This window comes from Entelurus aequoreus, linkage group LG21, assembly GCF_033978785.1.
Source record: "Entelurus aequoreus isolate RoL-2023_Sb linkage group LG21, RoL_Eaeq_v1.1, whole genome shotgun sequence".
Classification (NCBI taxonomy): Eukaryota; Metazoa; Chordata; class Actinopteri; order Syngnathiformes; family Syngnathidae; genus Entelurus; species Entelurus aequoreus.
The window spans coordinates 10,609,593-10,633,437 of NC_084751.1; the positions used below are offsets into that span (position 1 = coordinate 10,609,593).

At 44.6% G+C, this 23,845-nt stretch overlaps 1 protein-coding gene across 3 annotated transcripts; it reads right to left on the reverse strand.

The window, feature by feature from the left end:
- Positions 1–2,657: 2,657 nt before the first annotated feature.
- Positions 2,658–23,264, reverse strand: apc (APC regulator of WNT signaling pathway). Of its 3 annotated transcripts, none has more exons than XM_062030901.1 (18): positions 23,059–23,264; positions 22,014–22,171; positions 15,812–15,967; positions 13,200–13,287; positions 12,945–13,140; positions 12,744–12,852; positions 12,146–12,259; positions 12,016–12,078; positions 11,884–11,934; positions 10,234–10,320; positions 9,992–10,169; positions 9,711–9,911; positions 9,536–9,631; positions 8,458–8,597; positions 8,292–8,369; positions 8,099–8,215; positions 7,805–8,019; positions 2,658–7,731 (listed from the first exon to the last, which is right to left on the reverse strand). In XM_062030901.1, the coding sequence occupies exons 2-18, from the start codon at positions 22,140–22,142 to the stop codon at positions 2,970–2,972; spliced, it is 6,780 nt and encodes a 2,259-aa protein (XP_061886885.1). In that variant the 5' UTR covers positions 22,143–22,171; positions 23,059–23,264; the 3' UTR covers positions 2,658–2,969. The 3 variants fall into 3 exon arrangements, with proteins under 3 accessions (XP_061886885.1, XP_061886884.1, XP_061886887.1); XM_062030900.1 differs by having other exon boundaries at positions 22,014–22,181; XM_062030903.1 differs by lacking the exon at positions 22,014–22,171.
- Positions 23,265–23,845: the final 581 nt, after the last annotated feature.

Here is a 23,845-nt window from a genome sequence, read left to right on the forward strand (position 1 = left end):
TGTGTCCTCAATGTTAAGTTTAACGTTAGTACTATTAATTCGATACATATATCGTTAACTAAAACTAATTATAAGCTAATGAATTTGAGTTAGACATATTTTACTGAACTAAACAACGTAAAACTACCAAACGTGACAATTGAATAACCAAACAATAAGTTATCTATTGTTTATGCTCAACTGTCTAAAATGTGACAGACAATGTGCCGCAAAACAAAGGATGATGGGTAGATAATACAATATTGATTGTTAGATATCAATACTAGTGTGATATGTTATCGACTTGAATTAGAGCCAATAGTAGTTTTATTTTGTCGATATGCTTTTGTCCGCCGTTGTATGGTTTACAAGTTAGTAAAGAAATATCGGTATTAGCAATAATTGCTTGTATTACTTGGTATCTAGGCTGATCTGCTCCAGCTGCCTTCGAATAAGCGGAAGATGGTGGATGGATAGATTCACCCGGTCACATGATTAGGTACACCTGCACATTCTGATTCGGAGTTGTATAAAAACATCTTTAAAAAAAACTGCAGATGCATCCAGAACCTTCTGCAAGCTCACAAAAAATTCATAAACATTACAGGATTCTATGACATTGTTTAATACGAGTATCCAACAAAGTAAGTCAGAAAGGATGAAAGCCATCATAGGGAAACTGCACTTAATTTTCATCCACAATCACAACGTGAGACCAGAACATATGTCTTTCCCTTTTCTGTGCATTCTAAACAGTGAAATACTACTAGTATGAGGCGGCTAACAAGGTCACTGGTATTTGATCTGTTCTGCCTATGAAGCCCTTTAAAAGAAACCCCATGCACTTTTGATATATGTAATGAAGCAACAGGCACATTCATAACGTAATATTTACAGTATTTTGCTCATTTTAAGCATTACTGTAACCCTATTTCCTGGGTGCACGGTCACTACTTCCGTCAACAACGGCAGCGAAGAGAGGACTTTATATTTGCTTACACTAATGGCAGTTATCAAGTAGCATTATTGCTAACCCTTTCAAATAAGAAGATAAAACAACGACTTACAATGTCCCATCTCACTGGGATGCCAATAGATTGAGATGGTTGTATCTTTCAGCACTTGCACTCTCCTGTTAAATTCAGAATAGTCCTCACTCAAAGGCAGCAGTTCAAGAGGCGCAAGGTCATTTATTTTAAGACGGGTCGCAACCAACGTTACAAGTCGCTCAAGCTAGTTAGTTGTAAATATATATAGATAGAAACTTAGTCTGTAACTAGAGATGTCCGATTATGGCTTTTTTGGCGATATCCCGATATTGTCCACCTCTTAATTACCGATTCCGATATCAACCGATACTGATGTATACAGTTGTGGAATTAACACATTATTATGCCTAATTTTGTTGTGATCCCCCGCTGGATGCATTAAACAATGTAACAAGGTTTTCCAAAATAAATCAAGAAGTTATGGAAAAAAATGCCAATATGGCACTGCCATATTTATTATTGAAGTCACAAAGAGCATTATTTTTTTTAACATGCCTCAAAACAGCAGCTTGGAATTTGGGACATGCTCTCCCTGAGAGAGCATGAGGAGGTTGAAGTGGGGGGTGTATATTGTAGCGTCCTGGAAGTTAGTGCTGCAAGGGGTTCTGGGTATTTGTTCTGTTGTGTTTATGTTGTGTTACGGTGCGGATGTTCTCCCGAAATGTGTTTGTCATTCTTGTTTGGTGTGGGTTCACAGTGTGGCGCATATTTGTAACAGTGTTAAAGTTGTTTATACGGCCACCCTCAGTGTGACCTGTATGGCTGTTAACCAAGTATGCCTTGCATTCACTCGTGTGTGTGAAAAGCCGTAGGTATTATGTGATTGGGCCGGCACGCAAAGGAAGTGCCTTTAAGGTTAATCGGCGCTCTGTACTTCTCCCTACGTCCGTGTACACAGCGGCATTTTAAGAAGTCATACATTTTACTTTTTGAAACAGATACCGATAATTTCCGATATTACATTTTAAAGCATTTATCGGCCGATAATATCGGCAGTCCGATATTATCAGACATCTCTATCTGTAACCTGTTATTTTTTTCTAACATCTCACCAACTTGCTACATCCGGCTCTGTCTCTCCCAAAAACGCACATTCTGTTCCAGTCCAGCCTTCAAAATAAAAGCATGCTAGTTTACGGCAGGATACACACTCCGGTACAATAGGCGGCGGTGTGCACTTAAGACGTTTGTGGCGAGCCGCCATAAAATGAAGTAGTCGGTCATCCTGACTGGACTATAGCTAGCTGCTAACGTGCTAAATGCTAGCGGTCTTTGGCTGGAGGTGACATCAGAGAAGCAAAAGCCTCACTTCCTGTCTGAACGATCAATTAGTGTGTATTACAGTAGGTAAGGTTGTGTTTTCCCTCTAATTCAGTTAAATGCACTAGCAACCTGGTAAGTCAGACAGAGAAAAAGATGAGTATTATCTGCCCACAGATGCTCCCTGGTGGTTGTTTGAGCACACTGCAGCTATTCCCACTCCTTAATGCTTAAGTCACAGGATTCTCACAGGATTGAGGCACAAATACAACCTTACCTACTGTAGTTGAGTGTGTGTTTTAGACATTCCAGAGTGTCTCCTGACAAAAGATGCCCATGTGTTGATATCCCAGCATGCATTGCAGTATGGAAATAAGACGGGGAATTTTTCAGCTAGAATGTTGACTTTAATTCTTCCGTACATGTTGACAGTGACAATCAAGGTGAAACGTTTATATTTAAATTAATAAGTTATGTCTTTGTTTCCAGTCAGCTGACAGGAAGTCCGTCACGTAGAATGAGTCCAGAATCGTCTTGGCGTCACCGTGGTGATAAAGGGGCAGGGCCATGCAGGAAGATGACGGGGGCGGAGCTAAGCGCTACACATCACTGTGGTAAAAAAACATTAATAGTTGATTCCTTGAGGGAAAAGGGGCGGGGCTATATTAAATACAGTTTTTTTTATACGGACGTCACGATGTACGAGCCACGCTCGCCGCCACCGCCTTCGCCACCCTTGGGGTCGCGTTTTTTGGTGACAGGGGTGGGTATGAGCGAGGGCCGTGTGGGCGTGGTCGATGAGCTGGCAGCAGATGACGATGAGGTGGTGGAGGTGGTGGTCGGCGTGGTAATGTCGGGGTTGCTCTTCCTGGGACTTGGCGTGTAGTTGAAGGGGCTGACCCTGGCGGCCACAGTGCCGCTGCGCTGCTGACCTCGCTGCTGCTGCTGGCGTTCGGGCGGAGGCTTGTCATCCAGGCTCTCACAGCTCTGACGCAAGTTGAGGTTGGAGGAGGAAGAGGATGAGGAGGAGGGGATTTTAGAAGGGGCGGGGCTGTGGATGACAGGCGGGGCGTTGGCGGCGGTTGGAGAGCGAGCAGAGCATGAGGATGATGAGCGTGGGTTGTTTACGGGACAGTCTTCAAGACGCACCCACACCTCCTCAGAGTTGTCGGAAGTGTTTATGGCGACGCCGCTGGCACTTTTAGCCCTTCGCCATGTTCCTTTGGACCTCGCGCTGGCCTCCTCCTCGCTCCGCCCCTTCTCACTGGACTCTGAGGAGGCGGAGAGCACAGAGGACGAGCTTCCTGTGCGCTTCCATGTCCCCACGCGTGGCAATGAGGTCGAATGTTTGCCACCGTTTCCTCCGCCGCTGTCACGCTTCCAGGTGCCCGTGCGACTAAAGCGAGACGATGTGGCGTCTTGAGGGCGTGACGGACTTTCTGAGTGGGACCGGGTCGTGTCCTGTCTCCTGGACGCCGCCGGCGGCACATCCGGGCTAGACGGGGACTCGACTGAAGCCGCATTCGCCGATTCTTCCAGCTTTCTCTTCAGGGTGGGGCTGGGTGCCTCCTTGATGAATGTTGACTGACGGACCAGCGTGGGTTTTTCGGGCTCCGCCTTCTGCTTCTTGGCGACTGTGGCGCCACTGATCCTAGAGGCAGAATCGCTCCGTGTGATGCTAGACCCGCCCCTCGCCGCAACTGCGCTCTGTTTGGCGGCTTTGGGGACCGCCTTTGCACTACCTGGAGACGTTGTGCGCGGCAGCTGTGAGGATCTTCCTCCTCTCTGGGAAGAGCGTGACGGTGTGGAATCACGTGACGAGCCACCTCCGTCACCGCTTCCTGGAGCTTTAGCCGCGACAGTTGCTCTGGGTTTGCTCCGCCCCCTTGCTGCTAGTTCCGCCCTAGGTTTTCCAGTGATTAGACTCTTGTATACCTTCTTCCCGCCCCTCACAGACTTCGCCTCCTCGTCTTCCTCCTTCTTCTTTGTGTCCGCAGACGGCTTCACAATCTTTGCTCTTGGCTTAAGCCCCTCCCCTTCCTCCTCAGCCTCTTCAGCGTTGTTGCTGGTGCGCCGTAGGCGGAACGGCGAACCAGCAGACTTGAGTGACAGCACGGAGTCGGAGTCTGACGACGCTTGGCGGGACAGGGAAGAAGCGGCGGCGGCGTTGAGGCTGCTGACGATGGAGTTGGCTCCTTCTTGAATTGCCTTCCAATCAAAAGACTCAGAATCTGGGGAGACGGGGCTTCTTGGCACCTCCGTGGGTTCCTCCTCAGCCAGAATGTTGTCGTCTGCTTTTGGAGCGGCAGGCGGTGATGCGGCAGCAGGTGGCGGCGCGGCAACGGCGGTGGTCTTTTTCTTTTTCTTGGGCATGGCGGAGCTGATGCACTCCTGCAGCAAGTCGTCTTCCGAGTCGATGCTGAGCGAGCTGAGCGACGAGTTCCTAGAAAAGCACACGGGCGTGTCCTCTACGTGGAAGGCTTTGGGGGTGTAGCTGCAAGCTGCAGATGGGCGGGCCTTAGAGTCTGCCGGCGCCGGAGGACCAGGCGGAGCCTTTGCGGCCTCTTTGCTTCCATTTTGACGGTCTGGCGCCGCAAACTCTTTGTTGTTGTTCTCCTGGTCAATGTCGCTCAGAGAGCTAAGGGAGGAGTTCCGCGAAAAGCAGACGGGCGTGTCCTCGATGGCAAACTTCTGTTTCTCGTCCATGGTGGGCGGGTTTGTGGCAGCTTTGCTTTGTGGGAAGATGGCCGCTGCTTGCTGCTTGCTCTTTTTGTTCTGCTCTTTCCTTTTCTTGTCTTCGTCCTTGTCGTCTTCGTCAAAGTCCAGCGAGCTGAGCGAGTCGTTGCGAGAAAAGCAACATGGCGTGCCCTCGATGGGCGTGTAATGATGCGGCGAGTCGAAGGCAAAGCCTGGTTTGACTTTGGTGTACGCGGCACGTTGGGGCATAGGCTTCACCGGTGACGTGGGCTTTTTCTTGTGCTGCTGGGGACTGAAAAGGGGTGGGGCCGGCGGAGGAGGCGGGTTGGGCGGTGCGTGGACTGGATCGGTGTTAGATGAAGTTCGGACCGACTTCCTGGGTTTGGCTTTTGGCATGGCGGCGCTGATGCACTCGGCAAGGATGTCATCCCCGTTCTCGCCCTCAGGAATTGCGGTGCGTTGTCTCTGGGATATGGTGGGCGGAGCAAAAGGCGCGTTGGCTACTTCGTTCGGCGGTGAGTCAATGGTGAGGTCGCTGAGCGATGTGGCTGTGGAAAAATTCAGTGGGGTTCCTTCCACACAGTAGACGCGAGGCACTTCTTCCGCCGCCAGCAGGTCCTTCCTCTGCTGCGATTGGCTGCGGCTCGGAGGAGGGAGGAGCTTGTAAACAGGAAGCTGGCTGGGTTTGCTTGGAGCCGTTTGCTGTGGCTTCTTTGGTTTTCGTGACGATTTAGGCATGGCCATATTGATACACGCTTCCAGTATCTGTGTGTCGTCATCATCGTCCGACTCCTCCCTGACCTCTTTGCTGCCCACGTCCTCCTCGTTCATGCGGGGAGTGATGAATGGCTCGTCAAGACTGAGCGCGCTCAAACTGGAGGCGTACGAGAAACCGTGTGGGGTGCACTCAGTAGCAAAGTGCAGCAGAACGTCCGCACTGCTCTCCTGTGCCTCCTTCTTGCTGACCTTTTCCTCCTCCGTGCTCCTTGGAGGGGGAGGCGGTGCCGCCACCGGGGGCGTTTTGGCACGGCTGGGTGGCATTGTCTGTCCAGGACTGTCCGGCAGATCGCTGGGGCTGATCACGCCGCTGGGCATGTCGCTACACGGCTCGCTGGAGCGCACAGAGCTGGCAATAGAAGAAGTGGAGAAGCTGTCCAAGGAGCTGACCGACGTGCAGCGACTGAACATCAGTGGCGTTTCCTGAGCGTAAGGTTGCTCAGGCGGGCTTTTCGGGGTCCTGGCGCCCGATGATGAGGTCACCTGGTGCTGATGAGGATGGTGATGGTGGCTGTGCCCGTGGTGGTGGTGGTGGTGATGGTGCCCCCGCCGTCCTCGAGTGGTGGGAACCTCGGCGGCTGTCTGGATCTCAACTTCCTTCTGATGCCTCATACTCTGCTGCAGCTGCTGCTCTTCCTTCTCACTAACGCTGAGCGCCGAGAAGTCGTTGCCAACCGCGTTCGCTCCTCGACTCTTCCTCCCTATGACCTCTGCATCTTCCTCTTCTTCCTCAGGAGACAACGAGGACAGCGAGCTTCCTCCAGAGAAACAGATGGGCGTGTCCTCCACACAGTAAGTCTGTGTGGACTCCTGGTTGCTCTTTGGCGCAGGGCGGCTGGGAGCTTGAGAAGGTGGGCGGGGCTTACTTGCGGAGGCGGCTGGGGGCGCAGGCAGGGAGGGGTCAGAAGCATCTTGGGCTTCAAACAAAGGCTTGCGTGAAACATCTCCGTATTTCAGGCTGTAGTCAATTGGCTGCTCGGGTGCGGAGTCAGCGCCATAGTTGGATGTGGCCGTGACGTAGCGCGAGGGCGGTGACTGTGTCATGCGGGCGTTGGCGGTTATAGATGTAGGGCCATCACTTCTCATCCTCAGCCTGCCTGCTTGCTCGTCATCGTCGTCGGCCTCAGTCCTGCCGCGGTGGCTGGGACTCTGCCGCCCAGAATTCAGCTGCTCATCAGAGTACTTGAGACTGTAGTTGATGGGCGTGTCTAATTCGGCACCGTCATCGTCCGCCATGTGGTTAGCGCTGCGAATCTTTAGTGCCAGGTCGGCTGGGTACTTTCTGTAAATGCAGCACCTGTTGGCACCGCTGTCGTCTGACGAGTACAGCGGTTCGGAAGACGGTTTAGTTTTTCCACGGTTGCCGTAGCCGTCTGCGCTGGTGACGCTGTTGAGGCTGTCGCTGGATGCTCGCACGCTGCCCGAGAAGACGGGTCGCACATACGTCGTGTCGTCACCGTTTCGCTTTGACCCGTCTGCGTTTTTGGGACTGGACAGCACCGGCGTGTTCGTGTAGGAGCGTGTCGCGGTTGGCGCTCCGCTGCTACTGCCATTAGAGCCCCGCACCTTCCTGTGCGCCGCCTTGGGGCTGAGGTTGTCAATGTTATCGAAGGTCTCTGACAACTGCTGAGCATTCAGTTCATTGAACAGCGCCTTCTGTTTGCGGGCGTGCAGCGATGGCGCCCCAGCCCCTGGCGAAACAACGCTGGCGTCCTTGTAGCGAGCTGGGCGATTCGCCATCAGGTTGCGCAGGGCAGCGGCGCTCCCCATGGCGATCATCTTGTGTCGGGAATGGATGAGGTTGCGCAGCATTCCAACGGCGCCCAACTCCCACAATGCCTCCTGGTCCTTGGCGTCGCGTGCCGACAGGTTCCAGAGTGTTCCGCAGGCGTTGGACACGATGGTCAGGCTGTGAGACTTGAGGTGCTGCAGGAGTGTGGGCAGGCAGCCATGTTCTCGCAGGGTGTGCCTGAAAGACCGCACACATGCGCTGTTAGCTTTCATAGCTCGTTAAGTGTGACATAACGGACGAGGGCGCTCACCTGTACACCTCATTGGTGGCGATGAGGCTGGAGACGTTCCTCAGGATGCCGCCGCCACTCTCGATAATGGCCAACGTGTTGGTGTGGCTGCGGTGCGTCAGCGTTCCCACCAAAAAGGCCAGAGCGCCGTCCACCGAACAGATGTCTGCCTTGTTTTCCGTGCAGTGCGCCGACAGGTTCCAGAGTGCGCTCAGTACAGACTTCAGCGTAGATTCCTGCCAAAAGCAGAACAAGAGGTTGATGAGCCACCTGAGCACAAAGAGCCATGTCAGAGAGAGGAAACATGTGACTCACCTTCTGGACCTCCAGAGCGCAGCCCATCAGCGCTCGCACGCTGCCCACCTCCCGCAGAGTCTTCTTGCTGTTTACATCCGCTCGCCATGACAAGTTCCTCAGCACGCTCGCAATCACCTGAGCCGTGATTGACACAAAGGCTCAACATTGTGCTGAAGGTAAAAAAAAAAAAAGTGTAAGAACAAGAACACACCTGTTGGAGATCTTCACTCTCAGACTTCAGCTGGGTGACCATGGCCCGCATGCAGCCCTTCATGGAGCACAACGTGGCCTGAGGCAGAATAAAAAAATGGCCTTTAGGGACGTAGAGACAAAAAGACAATGCACATAAATGGAACTACGCTCAGAACTACTCAGACCTTGTTAGCAACGTCTCCAAACGTCAGGTTGGTGAGGGCCATGCCGGCGTATCGTCGCAGTGTTACGCTGTAGTGATCGCCGCTGAGGCCCAACATCTCGCAGTCCACCTGCAGCAGCTCTGCCACCGCCTGAAGACCACCTGAAGGGTGACAATCACCATCCAAATATATATATATATCTATTAATATCTTGAAATATCTATTAAAAATGCATTTTGTAGACCAGGGATATCCAACAAAATTACTCCACGGTAGGGCTGGGCGATTATATGATTGTGATCATTGATCGCGATTAATTTGAGTTTTTGACCATGGTGATTTAAAAAAAATATATATTTTTTTGTCATTAAAAAATACAATCATGTGTGCTTACGGACTGTATCCCTGGAGACTGTATTGATATATATTGATATATAATGTAGGAACCAGAAATATTAATAACAGAAAGAAACAACCCTTTTGTGCGAATGAGTATAAATGGGGGAGGGAGGTTTTTTGGGTTGGTGCACTAATTGTAAGTGTATCTTGTGTTTTTTATATTGATTTTAAATTTCTTGTGCGGCCCGGTACCAATCGATCCACGGACCGGTACTGGGCCGCAGCCCGGTGGTTGGGGACCACTGCTGTATAGGACTTTATATTGTGTTCAAACCTTTACTAAAATATGGACTTTTGACAAGGCTGGAACCCATTATGTTAACATTGTTGATGGAAACATTTGCTTCAGTATACAAACGTTTCAATTTACGAACTTAATTGGTCCGTAAATCGAGGGTCCACTTTAATTTGCTGCAAAAAATGTTAGTCTCTCCCATGTTTTGAGCTGAACTTGGCCGCCAATTAAATAGCCCTGCCCTATGCTGTGATTGTTACAATTAATGTTCCTAAGTGAACGTTACAACATTAATGACATTTTAAATGATAAAAGCTTTACCTTCGACTTTGTTACCGTTTGACTCTCTGTACTTTCTTGCAAACAAACAATAGCTTTACTTGGGAAGACATAAAAGAATAGAGTAAATCTGTGTATGGCCATTTGAAGTAGCTACTAGCTTCTGTTTGGATGCTAGCAGCTCACCAAGCTCGTTCATGGCGTGCCGATGTTCCTCGTCAAAGGACAGCTTCATGAGGACACACGCGGCGGGACAGATCTGATGGTCGACAGGCGATGGCACTGCAACACGCAAGCACAGACATGAGCATGCACGTGAGACGGTGTTTTGTGCACGCCAAGCGTGAGTGACGTCACTCACTTGGGTTGTCTTCCTGGTCGGCGCCTCTCTCATGGTTCTCCTGCCAAGTCCAGCAGGCCTCGCAGTAATGACGCACCTGCTCCAGCAGGTGGAGCACTCGGATCTCTCGCCGCCCCCGTTTGTCATCCGGTTGACTGTGCACAATATTGTGCAGCGCCGAGGACGCTCGCGCACGAGCCTCTTTGCTTCCGCGAGAGTTACCTTGGCAACGCGCAACAAAGGGAAGTGAGGGAAGGAGATTCTTGAGCGGAGTAGATTCCCGTGCAAACCGTGATGCCTACCCAGCAACAGCGAGTCCTTGTCATTGCCATGCAGCAGCTGTATGAGCAGCGGCAGGCAGCCAGATTGGCGCATGGCGATGCACGAGTCCTGTGAGCTGGACATGGCCAGCAGCGTGCGGGACATATCGTCCTTGTCGTGAGTGCCCAACATGGACAGAAGACTGTACACCATCTCTACCTACAGGGACACACACATTGTCACTGACTAATGAAACACCTTTAATGTTGGGGGAGGTGCTTACCTTTGTTCCAAGGTGGCTGGTGATTCGTCGAGGCACAGAATAGGCCGTCTCATTTGCCGGCTCGTGGTCCAGCCGCGCACCAGTGTTCTGCAGGGAAACGTGACATTAGCAGGGCTCAAATTTAACCACGGCAACCGCGGCAAAAGCCGCGACCGCCCTTGTGACTTGCCGCAATACCCTAAAAATTTGATCAACATTGTTGTTGCCGTGACTGCCCTTGACTTTTTACTTGTTAATGGACAAGGGATGTAACAATAAACAGTATAATGATAATTCCCGACGGTTAGTAATACCGTCTAATTTTTGAATTACCGAAAAAACGTAATTTATCCATGCATTTTAGGTAACAAGAAGTCAGGCGCATGCGCACTAGCGTCGTTTAGCTTGATAATCCTGGCGGACAAGCTACACGGACTTTGCTCCGGAGATTTCCCCTCGGAGTAAACGGAGCCAAGCACTTGGTTTAACGTCATTTTCCCTCGCTTCCCGCCGTGCGTTTAAGAGCGCACTGCTGTGTTTTTAAATGGCAACAGGTGTGGACAATATTGGAGACAGACGCACTTGTCCCCACACTAAAAGTACACAGCGAAGGAAAAAACTATTTGATGTTGCTTTCATTTTATCAATACAGTGTCCATCAGCTGCTGTGACTGAGAGCTAATGACGTAAGGAAACATGCAGCAGGTGATGTGTCGTAAACATTGTCACAACTTGTTTATAAAGTCTTTAGTTTACTGGGATGTTTACTTGTCCTTTAACTACAAACTGTATCATCATCATCATCAGCAGCCGTTGTCAGTCCACTGCTGGACGAAAGCCTCAGCATGTTTCTGCCATAGTGAACGATCTCTCTTGGCGTACTCTTCATGCTGGTTATTAGCCTACACCTTCCACGCTGGCTTGGTGCGGGTTGGAAGGGGCTGTATCAGTGTTCAAATAACATCAATACTGGCTAAATTGTTTTGTCATCTCGTCGAATCATCTCGTCGAACTGAACGCTGGCTGTGAAGATTGTGTATTCGATGTGAGAGCTGTCACTATTTTTTTTCGCCAAACTGTCGCACTGAACGACAAGGAGGCGTTGTTGGAGAAGAACAAAGCTTGTTTATTAGACTTCATCTTCATTAGCCAAACTGCTTTGAGTTGCATATTAATATCAGAAATAAACGCCATGTTTTTTTCATGTCACAAAGGTGTTACTTTAAAAACCATTCATGTGACATCATTTTGTTAAATGTGTATAGTTAATTCCTATATGACATATTTCTGCTCAAACTCTTAATGGATCTGTCCCGATACAGCATCTACATATAAATGTACATAACTTAAAAACATAAATAAATAATTAAAAGAAATACCTCCCTCTATCAAAATGCAAAAATAGAGATAAAGGCATCATGCAATGACAAAAAGCTGACAAGTTCATGTTAACAATGAATAAAAAGACAGACAGACAGATATATATATATATATATATATATATATATATATATATATATATATATATATATATATATATATATATATATAGTTTGCCTTGGTGTCTTTCCAACTTGCCTTGGTGCCCTAAAATATGAGCCCTCCTTTAAGGCAACACTTGCCCTGACCTTAAAAAGTTCAAATTTGAGGTGATTTAAACGAGACGCTCACCTGAGCAACCCCCAAGACGCCACTGTCACTGGCAGCCTGCGATGTCTCCACCTGGACACACATAACCACAAATAATGGATCAGTACCAGCAACATGTTGCAGGAGCTTTGGGATTGGGGAGGGTCACGCTACCTGGAGTCGAGCTCCCAGTTTCAGGATGTCCTTCTCAATCTGGTGAATACGAGACGTACGAGCCTGCAAACACACAGGCAGAATGAGCGTGTGGACAATTGAGCGCACACAGACTTGACTCGGGACGGACCTCAGCTCTCCTCTCCATCTCCTGACGGGAGCCCAGCTGCTCCTCCATGGCCGAGTGGATCTGACGAGCCTCAAACTCCAGCTGACGACGACTCATGTCGGTCTGTAGTGTGAACTGACAACAAACACGCACAAACCACAATCTTGATTGAGACTAACATGTGATGTCATTTCAAAATTAAAGTGATTTTCATTGTCATAATTCATCGACTCGTGGTCCAGAAAACTGCATGAATTAATTGACTTTTCCTTTAACCCGTCTTTATTACATACATGAATGTACTGTGGAGTTAGCAAGCTTTGAGCAAGTTTCATGTTCATGCAAGTTTGACTTGATGGATTATTTTCAATCTTTCTATTCATTTCAATAAAGACAGTTCCCCCGCAACCGTCCTTCCATTAAGAACATCAGAAAGACCACTGGAAATGTATTTTAAGTACAAGACAATGAGGAGTCTAATGATGATAATAATAATGCCAATAATAAATAACTGATTTCTTTGAAACGCAGTGTCCCTAGACCGCAATCTCAAGTCACCAGTCCTCAAAAAAACAATTCCCACAATGCACTGCAAGAAGCAGGTTAGTGGATTGCTTACATTTTCAGTGAGAGGCAGACTGTCAATCCTCTTGGTCAAATTGAGCAGTTGAGCGTAGTACCATCCCTTCTCCTTCTCTTCTTTCTCCAGCTCAGCCAATAGGAGAGCTCTGTCAACAGCCACAGCCAATCACAGAGCAGGACAGCGTTGGTAATAGTGCAGTGATGTTACCATGGTTACAAACTGCTGCCACAGCACTACCTCTCCTTCTCCAGCTCCTCCAGGCAGCGCTCATGACCGTCTCTGGACGCGCAGAGTGGTCCTCTCCTGGGGACTGACGAAGCAGAACCAATAGAACCTCCGGCTGTTCCGCTGGAAGAGGCCGAGCTGGATGAGGAAGAAGGCGGCACGGGAGGCCTCTGCCTGGCCTTAAAACCAGCAGATTCCAGGCTCATTTCTGTAGAGGATTGAGTGTTAGACCATGTGTGTTTGTGTGTGCGTGTGTGTATTCTTTACCTTTCAATCTCACTATCAGCTCCAGCTGAGAGCCAGACGCCTCCCCAGACTCTTCTTCTATGCTACCCTGTAGCTGCTTCAGTACTTCCTGTTTGCGAGGTAGAGAAATGTGATTGACTTCCCATATGAGAGGGGGCGTGTCCTCAGTCAGACAATGAAGCGTTGTCAGCGTGTGAGAGCAACTCCTTTTGTGGAACTTCATTTACAAGCATAGCATCATCCTCGTCATCTTCACTGATGAGAGAAAGACTTACTCAGAGATTCTATAGAAATGTTTGACAAGATGTTCATGTATCTACGCTAGCTGTGATAGCTAATAACAGATCAACACCTTCATTTGATTTGTTTTTTGTCCAGCAGAAGTCCTTCAAGGATATCTTTCATATAGAACAGATGTATATATTCTTCCCATAGCAAACTAACATATTTTACTTTCAAACACAAGGGTAAGTGATTTGTCTCTACATGATTGCGTGTTTACAATTTATCATATGCGGTCTGCACACAGCACAGTGACAGCAGTAACTATATGTGGCGTATTTAGGAGCCAGTATGCTGGGGGTTTTGACTACGCACATTATTTCTATTACTTTCTATCATTGAATGTGGTAATTGTATGTAACTGAAGAGGAGCGATGGCATTGGCATGTACAATGGTACCTCAACTCAAGAGTGTTTTGAAATAAGAGCGGTCTCTCGGCCATTGTTATGCTTAAAAGGGGAATTGCACTGTTTTTGGAATTTTGCCTTAATTCACAATCCTTTTGAGAGACAATAACTCATGTCTTTTTTAATGCATTCTAACACAAACGTAAATAAAAGTCTGCTTACACTAGTCGATAAGAGCCATGACATCATTGCGTCTATTTCGACATGAAAACTCAATAAATAACAATCCAAAAAGCGCCAACAATACTCCATTTACATTTCGTGACCTGAACATTAGCTAAGTATTAGCAATATTGTTATTGACTTATATTTAGTGGCGCATTGATGAGTCATCAGCTGGTAAGCTCCTGCATCGCCTCTGAGCTTGTGAAAGTTTATTCTTGATTATAAATCATGCCTTTCACCTGGATAGTAAAATTATGTCTACAAACTAAGAAGTTGGTACACTTTGACCCGGAAATGGCGAAAAAAAACCCTGAAAAAACGCATTGTTCCAAACAGGGATATATCAACATCCTAACAGTCCCAGTGACAGCAGACATTGTACAGTAAATGATGTTTTAATATGTTGGTTAGCACTCATGAAGTCTGCAGTGAGTAATAATAAGTGATGTTGAAGGAAAAAAAGTGTATGTTGTGGTGTGTTTTTGAAATTAATGCGGCACCGTATGCTTAGAATGAGCAAAATAGATAAATACTACATGTTATAATTAATGTGCCTGTTACATTACATATATACCTACGGAGTGTTTATAAAACGTTTATTGAAGTCTTGAATGTTTTTTTAAGCACTTTATAGACAGAATAGAGCGACACCCATAACCGACTTTGGCTTCCATTGATTTACTTGTAAGAATACCTAAAAAATTACAAACATATATGCTTGTCTTACATAAGGATTGGGAATGATATGCAAAAATTTCAAAAAAGTTCAATTCCTCTTTAAGTTGCAAGCTAAAATTTAAGTTACAAGCATCTCTGCCTTTAGTTGGCCTGGAAAATTTCACTGCGAACCCCGTAAGATCCGCCCAAAACATCTGGTCTTAGTTGCTAGCATTAACTAATACCTAGAGATGGACAGAACTTTGTTTTTCCAAGCATCGTAAGGAAGAAAGTGAGTTCGCAATCACGGTTTTACGATCATTTTTATTTAAAACTGTAATACTACCTGTCGTGAGTTGTACAGAGGTTTATCATTCTACCGTTGATCGTTAAATCCTTGTGTAGTAGTTAGTAGTACATTCTACTGTATAAGATTTATACAATATTTATTATCTAAAAGTTTGTTTTTCTTTTTAAAAGGCATTTTACGTGTTCAAATTGTATTGTTTTGATGGTACCAATTAAATTGATTGCAATTAACTTAAATGAAAAATGATTTCACATACAAATGCTTTGAGTTAAGCGCTATGTCACAGATCCAATTAAGCTCAGAAGTTGAGGTACTACTGTACAACCAATACTAACCTCTACAATCACTAGATGCACAGCGACGTCCAAGTCAGCATCTGGTGTGATGCATCAAATGCATCATCCTTGCATTCATACTCATCCTTGCCAGTAACAACAGCCCACCGTGAGCCACAGAAACAGCAACACTGAAGTCTTTAATGTTGTAAGAAACAATGTATCGGACAATGTTCATACAGAGCCATGACGCCAAGCAACAACAACAGACAGGAAAAAGGAAACAGGACATGAGAGGGAGTGTGTGTTGTTGGGACAGGAAGCAAAAAAATGCTGGTGAGAGTCTGGAAATAACTGAAAGTAAAGTCAAAAGAAATAAACAGTCAAATCTCAAACAGCAGTGTTTTCCCAGCATTATAAGTTGTACTACTGTAAAAGTCAACTAGAACTGGCCCCTCACCACTTTAAACATCCCCCGTTTGTCTTCTTTTCCGCTCGTGCGCCTTACAATCTATTCTACACCACCTCGGACTAACCTTCATGCTGGACGCCTCCGTCTCCAGCTTGCTCAGGTGATTGGAGTTGTCCTGCAGCTCCTGTCGTAGGTTGGAGTTCTCCATCTTCAGCACCTCTACTTGCCTCAGCAGTTGGTCGTACGATGCCGCCGCCATGTTGGACTGCTGGCGTCTGACCTGTGGACAATAGAGGACATGGTGATGGACACGGTGGTGTCTCCCAAAAAGCTCTGCGCCGTTTTCGTTTTTAAAAGAAACAAAGAAAGTTCTAAAAGGAATCTCGGGGTGTAGCAGGAAAACGATATAATGTAAAAAAAAAAGTGCTGTTAAATCAGAATTTTAAAAATCCGATTAATCACGCTTTTGAATTTGGATGAATCCATCCATCCATTTTCTACCGCTTGTCCCTTTTGGGGTCGCGGGGGGTGCTGGAGCCTATACTCGCTTGCATATTTAAATTAACTTAAAAAAAGAGCCCAATATTTGGACACAAATGCAAATTCATTGTCATGTATTTTTATGTTTTACTTAAATTCATGTAACTTATTTTCCTCAAAACTTACTTTTTTGAAACAGTTTTATCTAAAGCCCCATCTGGGTGTACTTTGCAGTAAAGTTTACCATAGTACACCAGTCAGAGTCTCCTCACTCATCTTTGCACAGATGTATGCATTGACCTGATCACTGACCGCATAAAGTTCAAAGTTAAAGTACCACTGATAGTCACACATACACTAGGTGTGGTGAAATTACCCTCTGCATTTGACTCATCCCCTTGTTCCACCCCCTGGGAGGTGAGGGGAGCAGTGAGCAGCAGCGGTGGTCGCGCTCGAGAATCATTTTGGTGATTTAACCCGCAATTCCAACACTTGACACTAAGTGCCAAGCAGGGAGGTAATGGGTCCCATTTTTATAGTCTTTGGTATGACTCGGCCGGGGTTTGAACTCACGACCTACCGATCTCAGGGCGGACACTTAAGACACATAAGAACCTGCACCACCTTTTATGTAACCATCCGCGTTAGCATGTACAGTCAAAATACGTTGCGAGAATATTCTGCATGTATACATGATTAATGCGATAATTTTCTGTCAGTAATTGCATCAGTTAAATTTGGTATATTTGGACCGCCCTAGTTGATACTAATAAAACAGATTTGTATTTCGACAAATTTTAAGACGCATAATTTTACCCATTTTAAGAAAAATACAAGCGTCATAGCAAACTGTACGAGGACGTCATGTTGGCGCGCCCATACCGCCACAAATAGATTGGCAATCTCCGGGAAACACTGTTTACATTCTATTTGGACTATATTCTGTTTATTATCTATTTCTATTAACCTATGCTATTTATAACCTACTCTAATTATATCCTATTGCTTGTATTCCGACATGTGACTTCTTCCCGGACGTGTAAACCAGTGGTGGTCAACCAAACCAAGATGGCTGTTGTACAGCAAGCAGCACACTAACTATCGGAGTACAAAAGAGGCTTGAATCTTCCTGCAAAAAGCAGATACAGGCAAAAAAATAAAATCAAACTTTGCAGATCTCTATACTTTTATCAAAACATTATTTGTCGAGTGATATCAAGGGGTATACGTCGGTCGCTTTCTCAGACAAATCGAACTATTGTGGTCCAGACGCCATTCTACGCGACAAAACAGATGGAAAATCATAGAGGTCTAGAACTTCTTTGTGTGTGGCTGGGTCAAAGAAATTGGCATTAAGACTCCCAGGTAAACATGCATCGTTTTTGCTCGGGTAAGGTTGAATTTCATAATTTAACTTTGCGTCATGTCTGTTTCTGTTGTTGTACGCGACGTTTACGAGCAGCGTGTTTTCCCCCGTCTTTATTTAAATATAACTATAGATATCAACATTGTGTATGTGCTGAAAGCTTTATTTATGATTGCTGCCTTTGGTCAAAGCTTTTAGATTTTGCTCCCAATTGCTTCCTTTTACTGAGAGACGACGAGTTGGTGCTTTTCGAAACACTCGTAGCAAACGTGTTTTTAAGAAATACAAATAATACCAAGATAATACTTAAATGGGAACTAATAACCGTTAAAAGTATGTAAAACAATCCTTTAAGGAAGTGAACACTGCAAACTCATGCATTATTCGACTCTGCTCCCTTGGACTGGAGTGTGAGCTGCTTTTCTTGCCTTCCGCCTTCTTTAATAACCTCTTGAGGAACTCTGAAGAAACCTTGATCCTTTTTGTGATTTGAACGGTTCGTACGGCCGAAAACAACACAAGCATAGTAGGGCATGTTGTCTTCAAGAAAGACTAAATGGCGCCTAGCACCTATTGAGAACACCACGCAAATTTAAAGTGTGGGTGGGACATGACGTCAGTAAAACTCAAGCAATTCCATTTGAAATCATAATGTACATTAGAGATCGACGAATAAGGTTTTTTTCAGGGCCGATTCCGATTGTTATTAGCAGTATCAGCCAATAACCGATATTTGGAGCTGATATACATTTGTAGTAAAAGTTATTTGAACCCGAATAGTATACATCAGTAAAAAGCTGGACAAAGATTTAAGTTGTTTTAAAAAACATATATTTTTCAGGAAACATCGAAGCAGGAGCGACATTATGCTTTATGCGACGCTAATGTTGTGGTTACTTTAGAACCAAACATCAGGGGTTTCACAAACACCTTCATTATGGGTTTTAAGAGGGACATCAACATTTGTATTTCAAAGTATGGGAAATCTCCTGGGAAATATGGGATTTTTTTCTACATCGCAATAACTCGTCATCCACTCAATTTTAAAGCATCTCATGGATTTAACACATTAAGTGTTTTCGTGAGCAACCCTGAAATATTGGTCGGTTGGTTAGGTTTATTTCAAACAGTTTCAATATGTTATATCATATATTTTTTTTAATCGAGTAGGAAGAAGCAGAGTTTATTTAATCCCATCGCTTTACCACTTCATAGCAAGTTCTAACACTTCACGTCCTGTTCTCAATTTGTAACATCATTTACATCAAGGATTTTTCAATATGGTACGAATAACATGAAATATATGATTTCTAAATATGGCAAACATTTAAATACAAACAATTCTGGGCTCCATCAAGTAGCTGATAGGTGAGACATTTTTCAAGCTGGCTGACATCATTTCTTCCTGGATGTTACAGAAAGTGTGAGCTGCTGCCTGCTCTTTGTTACTTATAAGTCTCCTATTTGTCAATTTACACAAAGTTTGGAATTTTATGCAGAGATATACAGTACAGGCCAAAAGTTTGGACACGCCTTCTCATTTCAATGCATTTTCTCTATTTTCATGACTATTTACCTTGTAGATTGTCACTGAAGGCATCAAAACTATGACACCTGTGAAGTGGAAACCATTTCAGGTGACTACCTCTTGAAGCCCATCGGGAGAATGTCAAGAGTGTGCAAAACAGTATTTAGAGCAAAGGGTGGCTATTTTGAAGAAACGAGAATATAACACATGTTTTCATTTATTTCACCTTTTTTTTGTTAAGTACATAACGCCACATGTGTTCATTCATAGTTTTGATGCTTTCAGTGACAATCTACAATGTAAATAGTCATGAAAATAAAGAAAACCCATTGAATGAGAAGGTGTGTCCAAACTTTTGGCCTGTACTGTATATTACACTACCGTTCAAAAGTTTGGGGTCACATTGAAATGTCCTTATTTTTGAAGGAAATGCACTGTACTTTTCAATGAAGATAACTTTAAACTAGTCTTAACTTTAAAGAAATACACTCTATACATTGCTAATGTGGTAAATGACTATTCTAGCTGCAAATGTCTGGTTTTTGGTGCAATATCTACATAGGTGTATAGAGGCCCATTTCCAGCAACTATCACTCCAGTGTTCTAATGGTACAATGTGTTTGCTCATTGGCTCAGAAGGCTAATTGATGATTAGAAAACACTTGTGCAATCATGTTCACACATCTGAAAACAGTTTAGCTCGTTACAGAAGCTACAAAACTGACCTTCCTTTGAGCAGATTGAGTTTCTGGAGCATCACATTGGTGGGGTCAATTAAATGCTCAAAATGGCCAGAAAAAGAGAACTTTCATCTGAAACTCGACAGTCTATTCTTGTTCTTAGAAATGAAGGATATTCCACAAAATTGTTTGGGTGACCCCAAACTTTTGAACGGTAGTGTATGTCATCTTCATGTCCATCCATCTCTGTCACGTTATTTGATTGAATCACGAAACATAAAAACTTGCCGCGGTCCATAAATGAGCCCATACTGTGAGCGTTGTGAACAGAGGCTTGTCCTGCGACTCGCTGCAGTAGCGAAAACAAACAAAACGGTAGGAAAACTCCTGGGATGAAGGACAAAAACTGGAATTCTCAGTAAAAAAAATGGAAGATGCTCTCTAATGAACATACTATATTGTTCCTGTGGTAAATCTGGGACCTCGGGTACTAAATTTGGTGCCATCTCACATGTGCTGGTATGACAATAAAGTTCCTTGAATTCTTGAAAAGGCTTTTAGATTTGGGCTGAGGGTGTGTTCAAAGTCAGGCCAAAGAAATAAGTGTAGAGATGTCCGATAATGGCTTTTTTGCCGGTATCCGATATTGTCCAACTCTTAATTACCCATTCCGGTATCAACCGATATATACAGTCATAGAATTAACATGTTATTAAACCTAATTTTGTTGTGATGCCCCGCTGGATGCATTAAACAATGTAACAATGTTTTCCAAAATAAATCAACTCAAGTTATGGAAAAAAATGCCAACATTTATTACTGAAGTCACAAAGTGCATTATTCTTTTTAACATGCCTCAAAACAGCAGCTTGGGACATGGTCTCCCTGAGAGAGCATGAGGAGGTTGAGGTGGGCGGGGGTTTAGGGGATAGCGGGGGGTGTATATTGTAGCGTCCCGGAAGAGTTAGAGCTGCAAGGGGTTCTGGGTATTTGTTCTGTTGTGTTTATGTTGTGGTACGGTGCGGATGTTCTCCCGAAATGTGTTTGTCATTCTTGTTTGGTGTGGGTTCACAGTGTGGCGCATATTTGTAACAGTGTTAAAGTTGTTTATACGGCCACCCTCAGTGTGACCTGTACGGCTGTTGACCAAGTATGGCTTGCATTCACTTGTGTGTGTGAAAAGCCATAGATATTTTGTGATTGGGCCGGCACACAAAGGCAGTGCCTTTAAGGTTTATTGGCGCTCTGTACTTCTCCCTACGTCCGTGTACCACTCCGTACAGCGCCGTTATAAAAAGTCATTAATTTTGCTTTTTGAAACCGATACCGATAATTTCCGATATTACATTTTAAAGCATTTATCGGCCGATAATATCGGCAGTCCGATATTATCGGACATCTCTACTATTTACACTCATTTTATTGATTTATGAGTTCTTGCATATCCACAGTATGTCTTTAATTCTCAGGGAGGAGCAGTGACCCTCAAACGAACCAACACTTTGAACTAAAAAACTTGACAATAGTAAATACATCAAGTTGTACTGCGTTGTACAAAGTACATTTGCAAGTTGATTGGCATAGTGCATATTTGATTATTTAGGAGAAGATTAGCAAGTCTTCAGAAGAGACCATCATAAATATTTTTGATTAAAAAAAACATTAGCTTGTATTTCATCCTGTATGTAATACTACCACACAACATTTTAATGAATTATTCAAAAAGTAGCAGGTTGAAGCAGTACTCAACTTGACCGGACCTCTATTTATTTTGTACTGATTACTATGCATCCATAAACCATGTATCGATGACACTCTTACAAGAAAAAGGGGAAAGAACCAATCAAATGTTAGTAAAAGCAGTAACCAAAGACTACTAGTTTACTGTCACCAACATCACAAGTACAGCTGCACCACACAATTATAATAATACTCAGACCGAAATAAATCAGATGGATTTCCTTTTCATCTCTATCCTCATCTCCATCTTCCATTAGTGGTCGGCCATTTTCTCTCCCACCATCAACCTCGCCCCCCCTCACAGCCCACCCCACCCTTCTTCCTCCCTCCATGGCTTACTAAGTCTGAGAGAACATTTAGAACGGAGAAAGACGGTCGCCAAACAAAAGACAATGACAGGAGGGCGCCTCCTCCCCCGCCGCCTCCCCCGCTTCCTCATCTTCCTCCCCGCCGTCCAGCGGCGGACAAAGACAAGCACAGAGACGCGAGAACGCCAGGAGGGGAAGAAGAAAGAGGGAAAATGGCAGCTTACCCCATCGCTGTCGCCTCCATCACCTCCTCTGCTGTGTCTGACAGAAGCGTCAGCTGGGCTGCACGCCGCCCAATCAGGAGCCCCGCTCACTGGGAAGAGGGAGGGCCCACGCCCCACTTCTCCCAGCATGCTTTGCCTGAGCTGCAGCAAGCAGACTGCTACCGATGTCTGGCAATTATTGTGTGTGTACACCGGCAGAAAATCAGTTAAAATCATCTACAGTATGTCACCTCGCGCCATCAATATTCTGATATTATCATATAATAGTATGCACACAATAGAAAATTAGTCGAAATAGGCTCATAATGTAAGTCACCTCACATCATCATTATTCTTATTTGATCATATATGCACATAGCCACAAAATCAGTTAAAATAGACTAAACATGCATCCATCATATCATATTGTCTCTGTGCACAATGCAAGTTATACTACACTAATTATCAGGACCAGCATTATTCCTATTTTAACATATTTATTATTTAATAATAGTACAGCAAAGACATTTTGCTTTTTTCCTGAGTGCAAAAAAAACGTCTTCCTAATAACACATTATGAATTAATATCATTGACTCCCGCATTCGAAGACAATTAAGAGATGATGAATGACATGTGAATCATAACATATTGTACATTTATGAAATATTTACCACTACTAACACTACTTGCCGTTATTGCAGTGACTCGTTTCATCTTTACAAATAAATATTGGAAATGTAACGTTAAACAACTTGTATGACTCGTATACCACATGCTTAAAAGTAAAAGTAGTGATATTAATAGTTTAAACCACGTCACTGTCACGGAACGTAAAGAGTTTTGATGCTAACTATTAGCTAGCGTGCGACAACCCGCTGCTTGGCCATTAAACGTCAAAAAAACACGTTATTGTTTCTTAAACAAGCCGGGACACGTTTGGTTCCACGTGGAGGCAGCAAAACAAGAGTTTGAATCTTCGAACACGAACAGTCTGACCAAAACAAACACTTAGCCGCTATGCTAACGAGCAATTCCAATTGTTTTTTTGTGTGTGTTTTTTTTTACCTTCTGCGTTCTAGAAAAGCATCGAAGTCCTCGACACTCGTCACATGTTTGCAACGAAAAACAACAAAACCGAGTGGAGCGGCGACGACATTTCACCTCCTGCTTCTCCAAACAAATACTTGAACTTCTAGCTGTGAACTTTAAACTTTTCACTCGGCCTCTCCTCCGCCATCTTGTTTCTGTGTGCGTGCGTGTGCGTGTGCCTGCGTGCGTGTGTAAGTAGGCGTGCGTGCACGCGAGATTAAAACAACTGCTACTTTACAGTAAATATACGAATGGCTTGTTTTAACTATTTTTAATTTAATTAAGAACATAAAATTATATAAAATTGAACTGTTTGATTCATACACGATTTAATTTTTTTAAATGTTATTTCCACGATTTAATTAAAAAATATATATATATTTTTTTTTTTATTGAACAACAAACACACTTATAATGCACACAAAAGTCAAGGCACTTTCAACATAATCAACAATCTACACATCAGGTTGAGCAAATCACGACATCAGCAAAACATGTCAAGGAAAGAAAACAAACAATTAAATATTAATAAATAATAGAGATGTCCGATAATATCGGCCTGCCGATATTATTGGCCGATAAATGCTTTAAAATGTAATATCGGAAATTATCGGTATCGGGTTTTTTATTATCGGTATCGTTTTTTGTGTATTTTTTAAAAATTAAATCAACATAAAAAACACAAGATGCACTTACAATTAGTGCACCAACCCAAAAAAACATTTACACTCATTCACACCAAAAGGGTTGTTTCTTTCTGTTA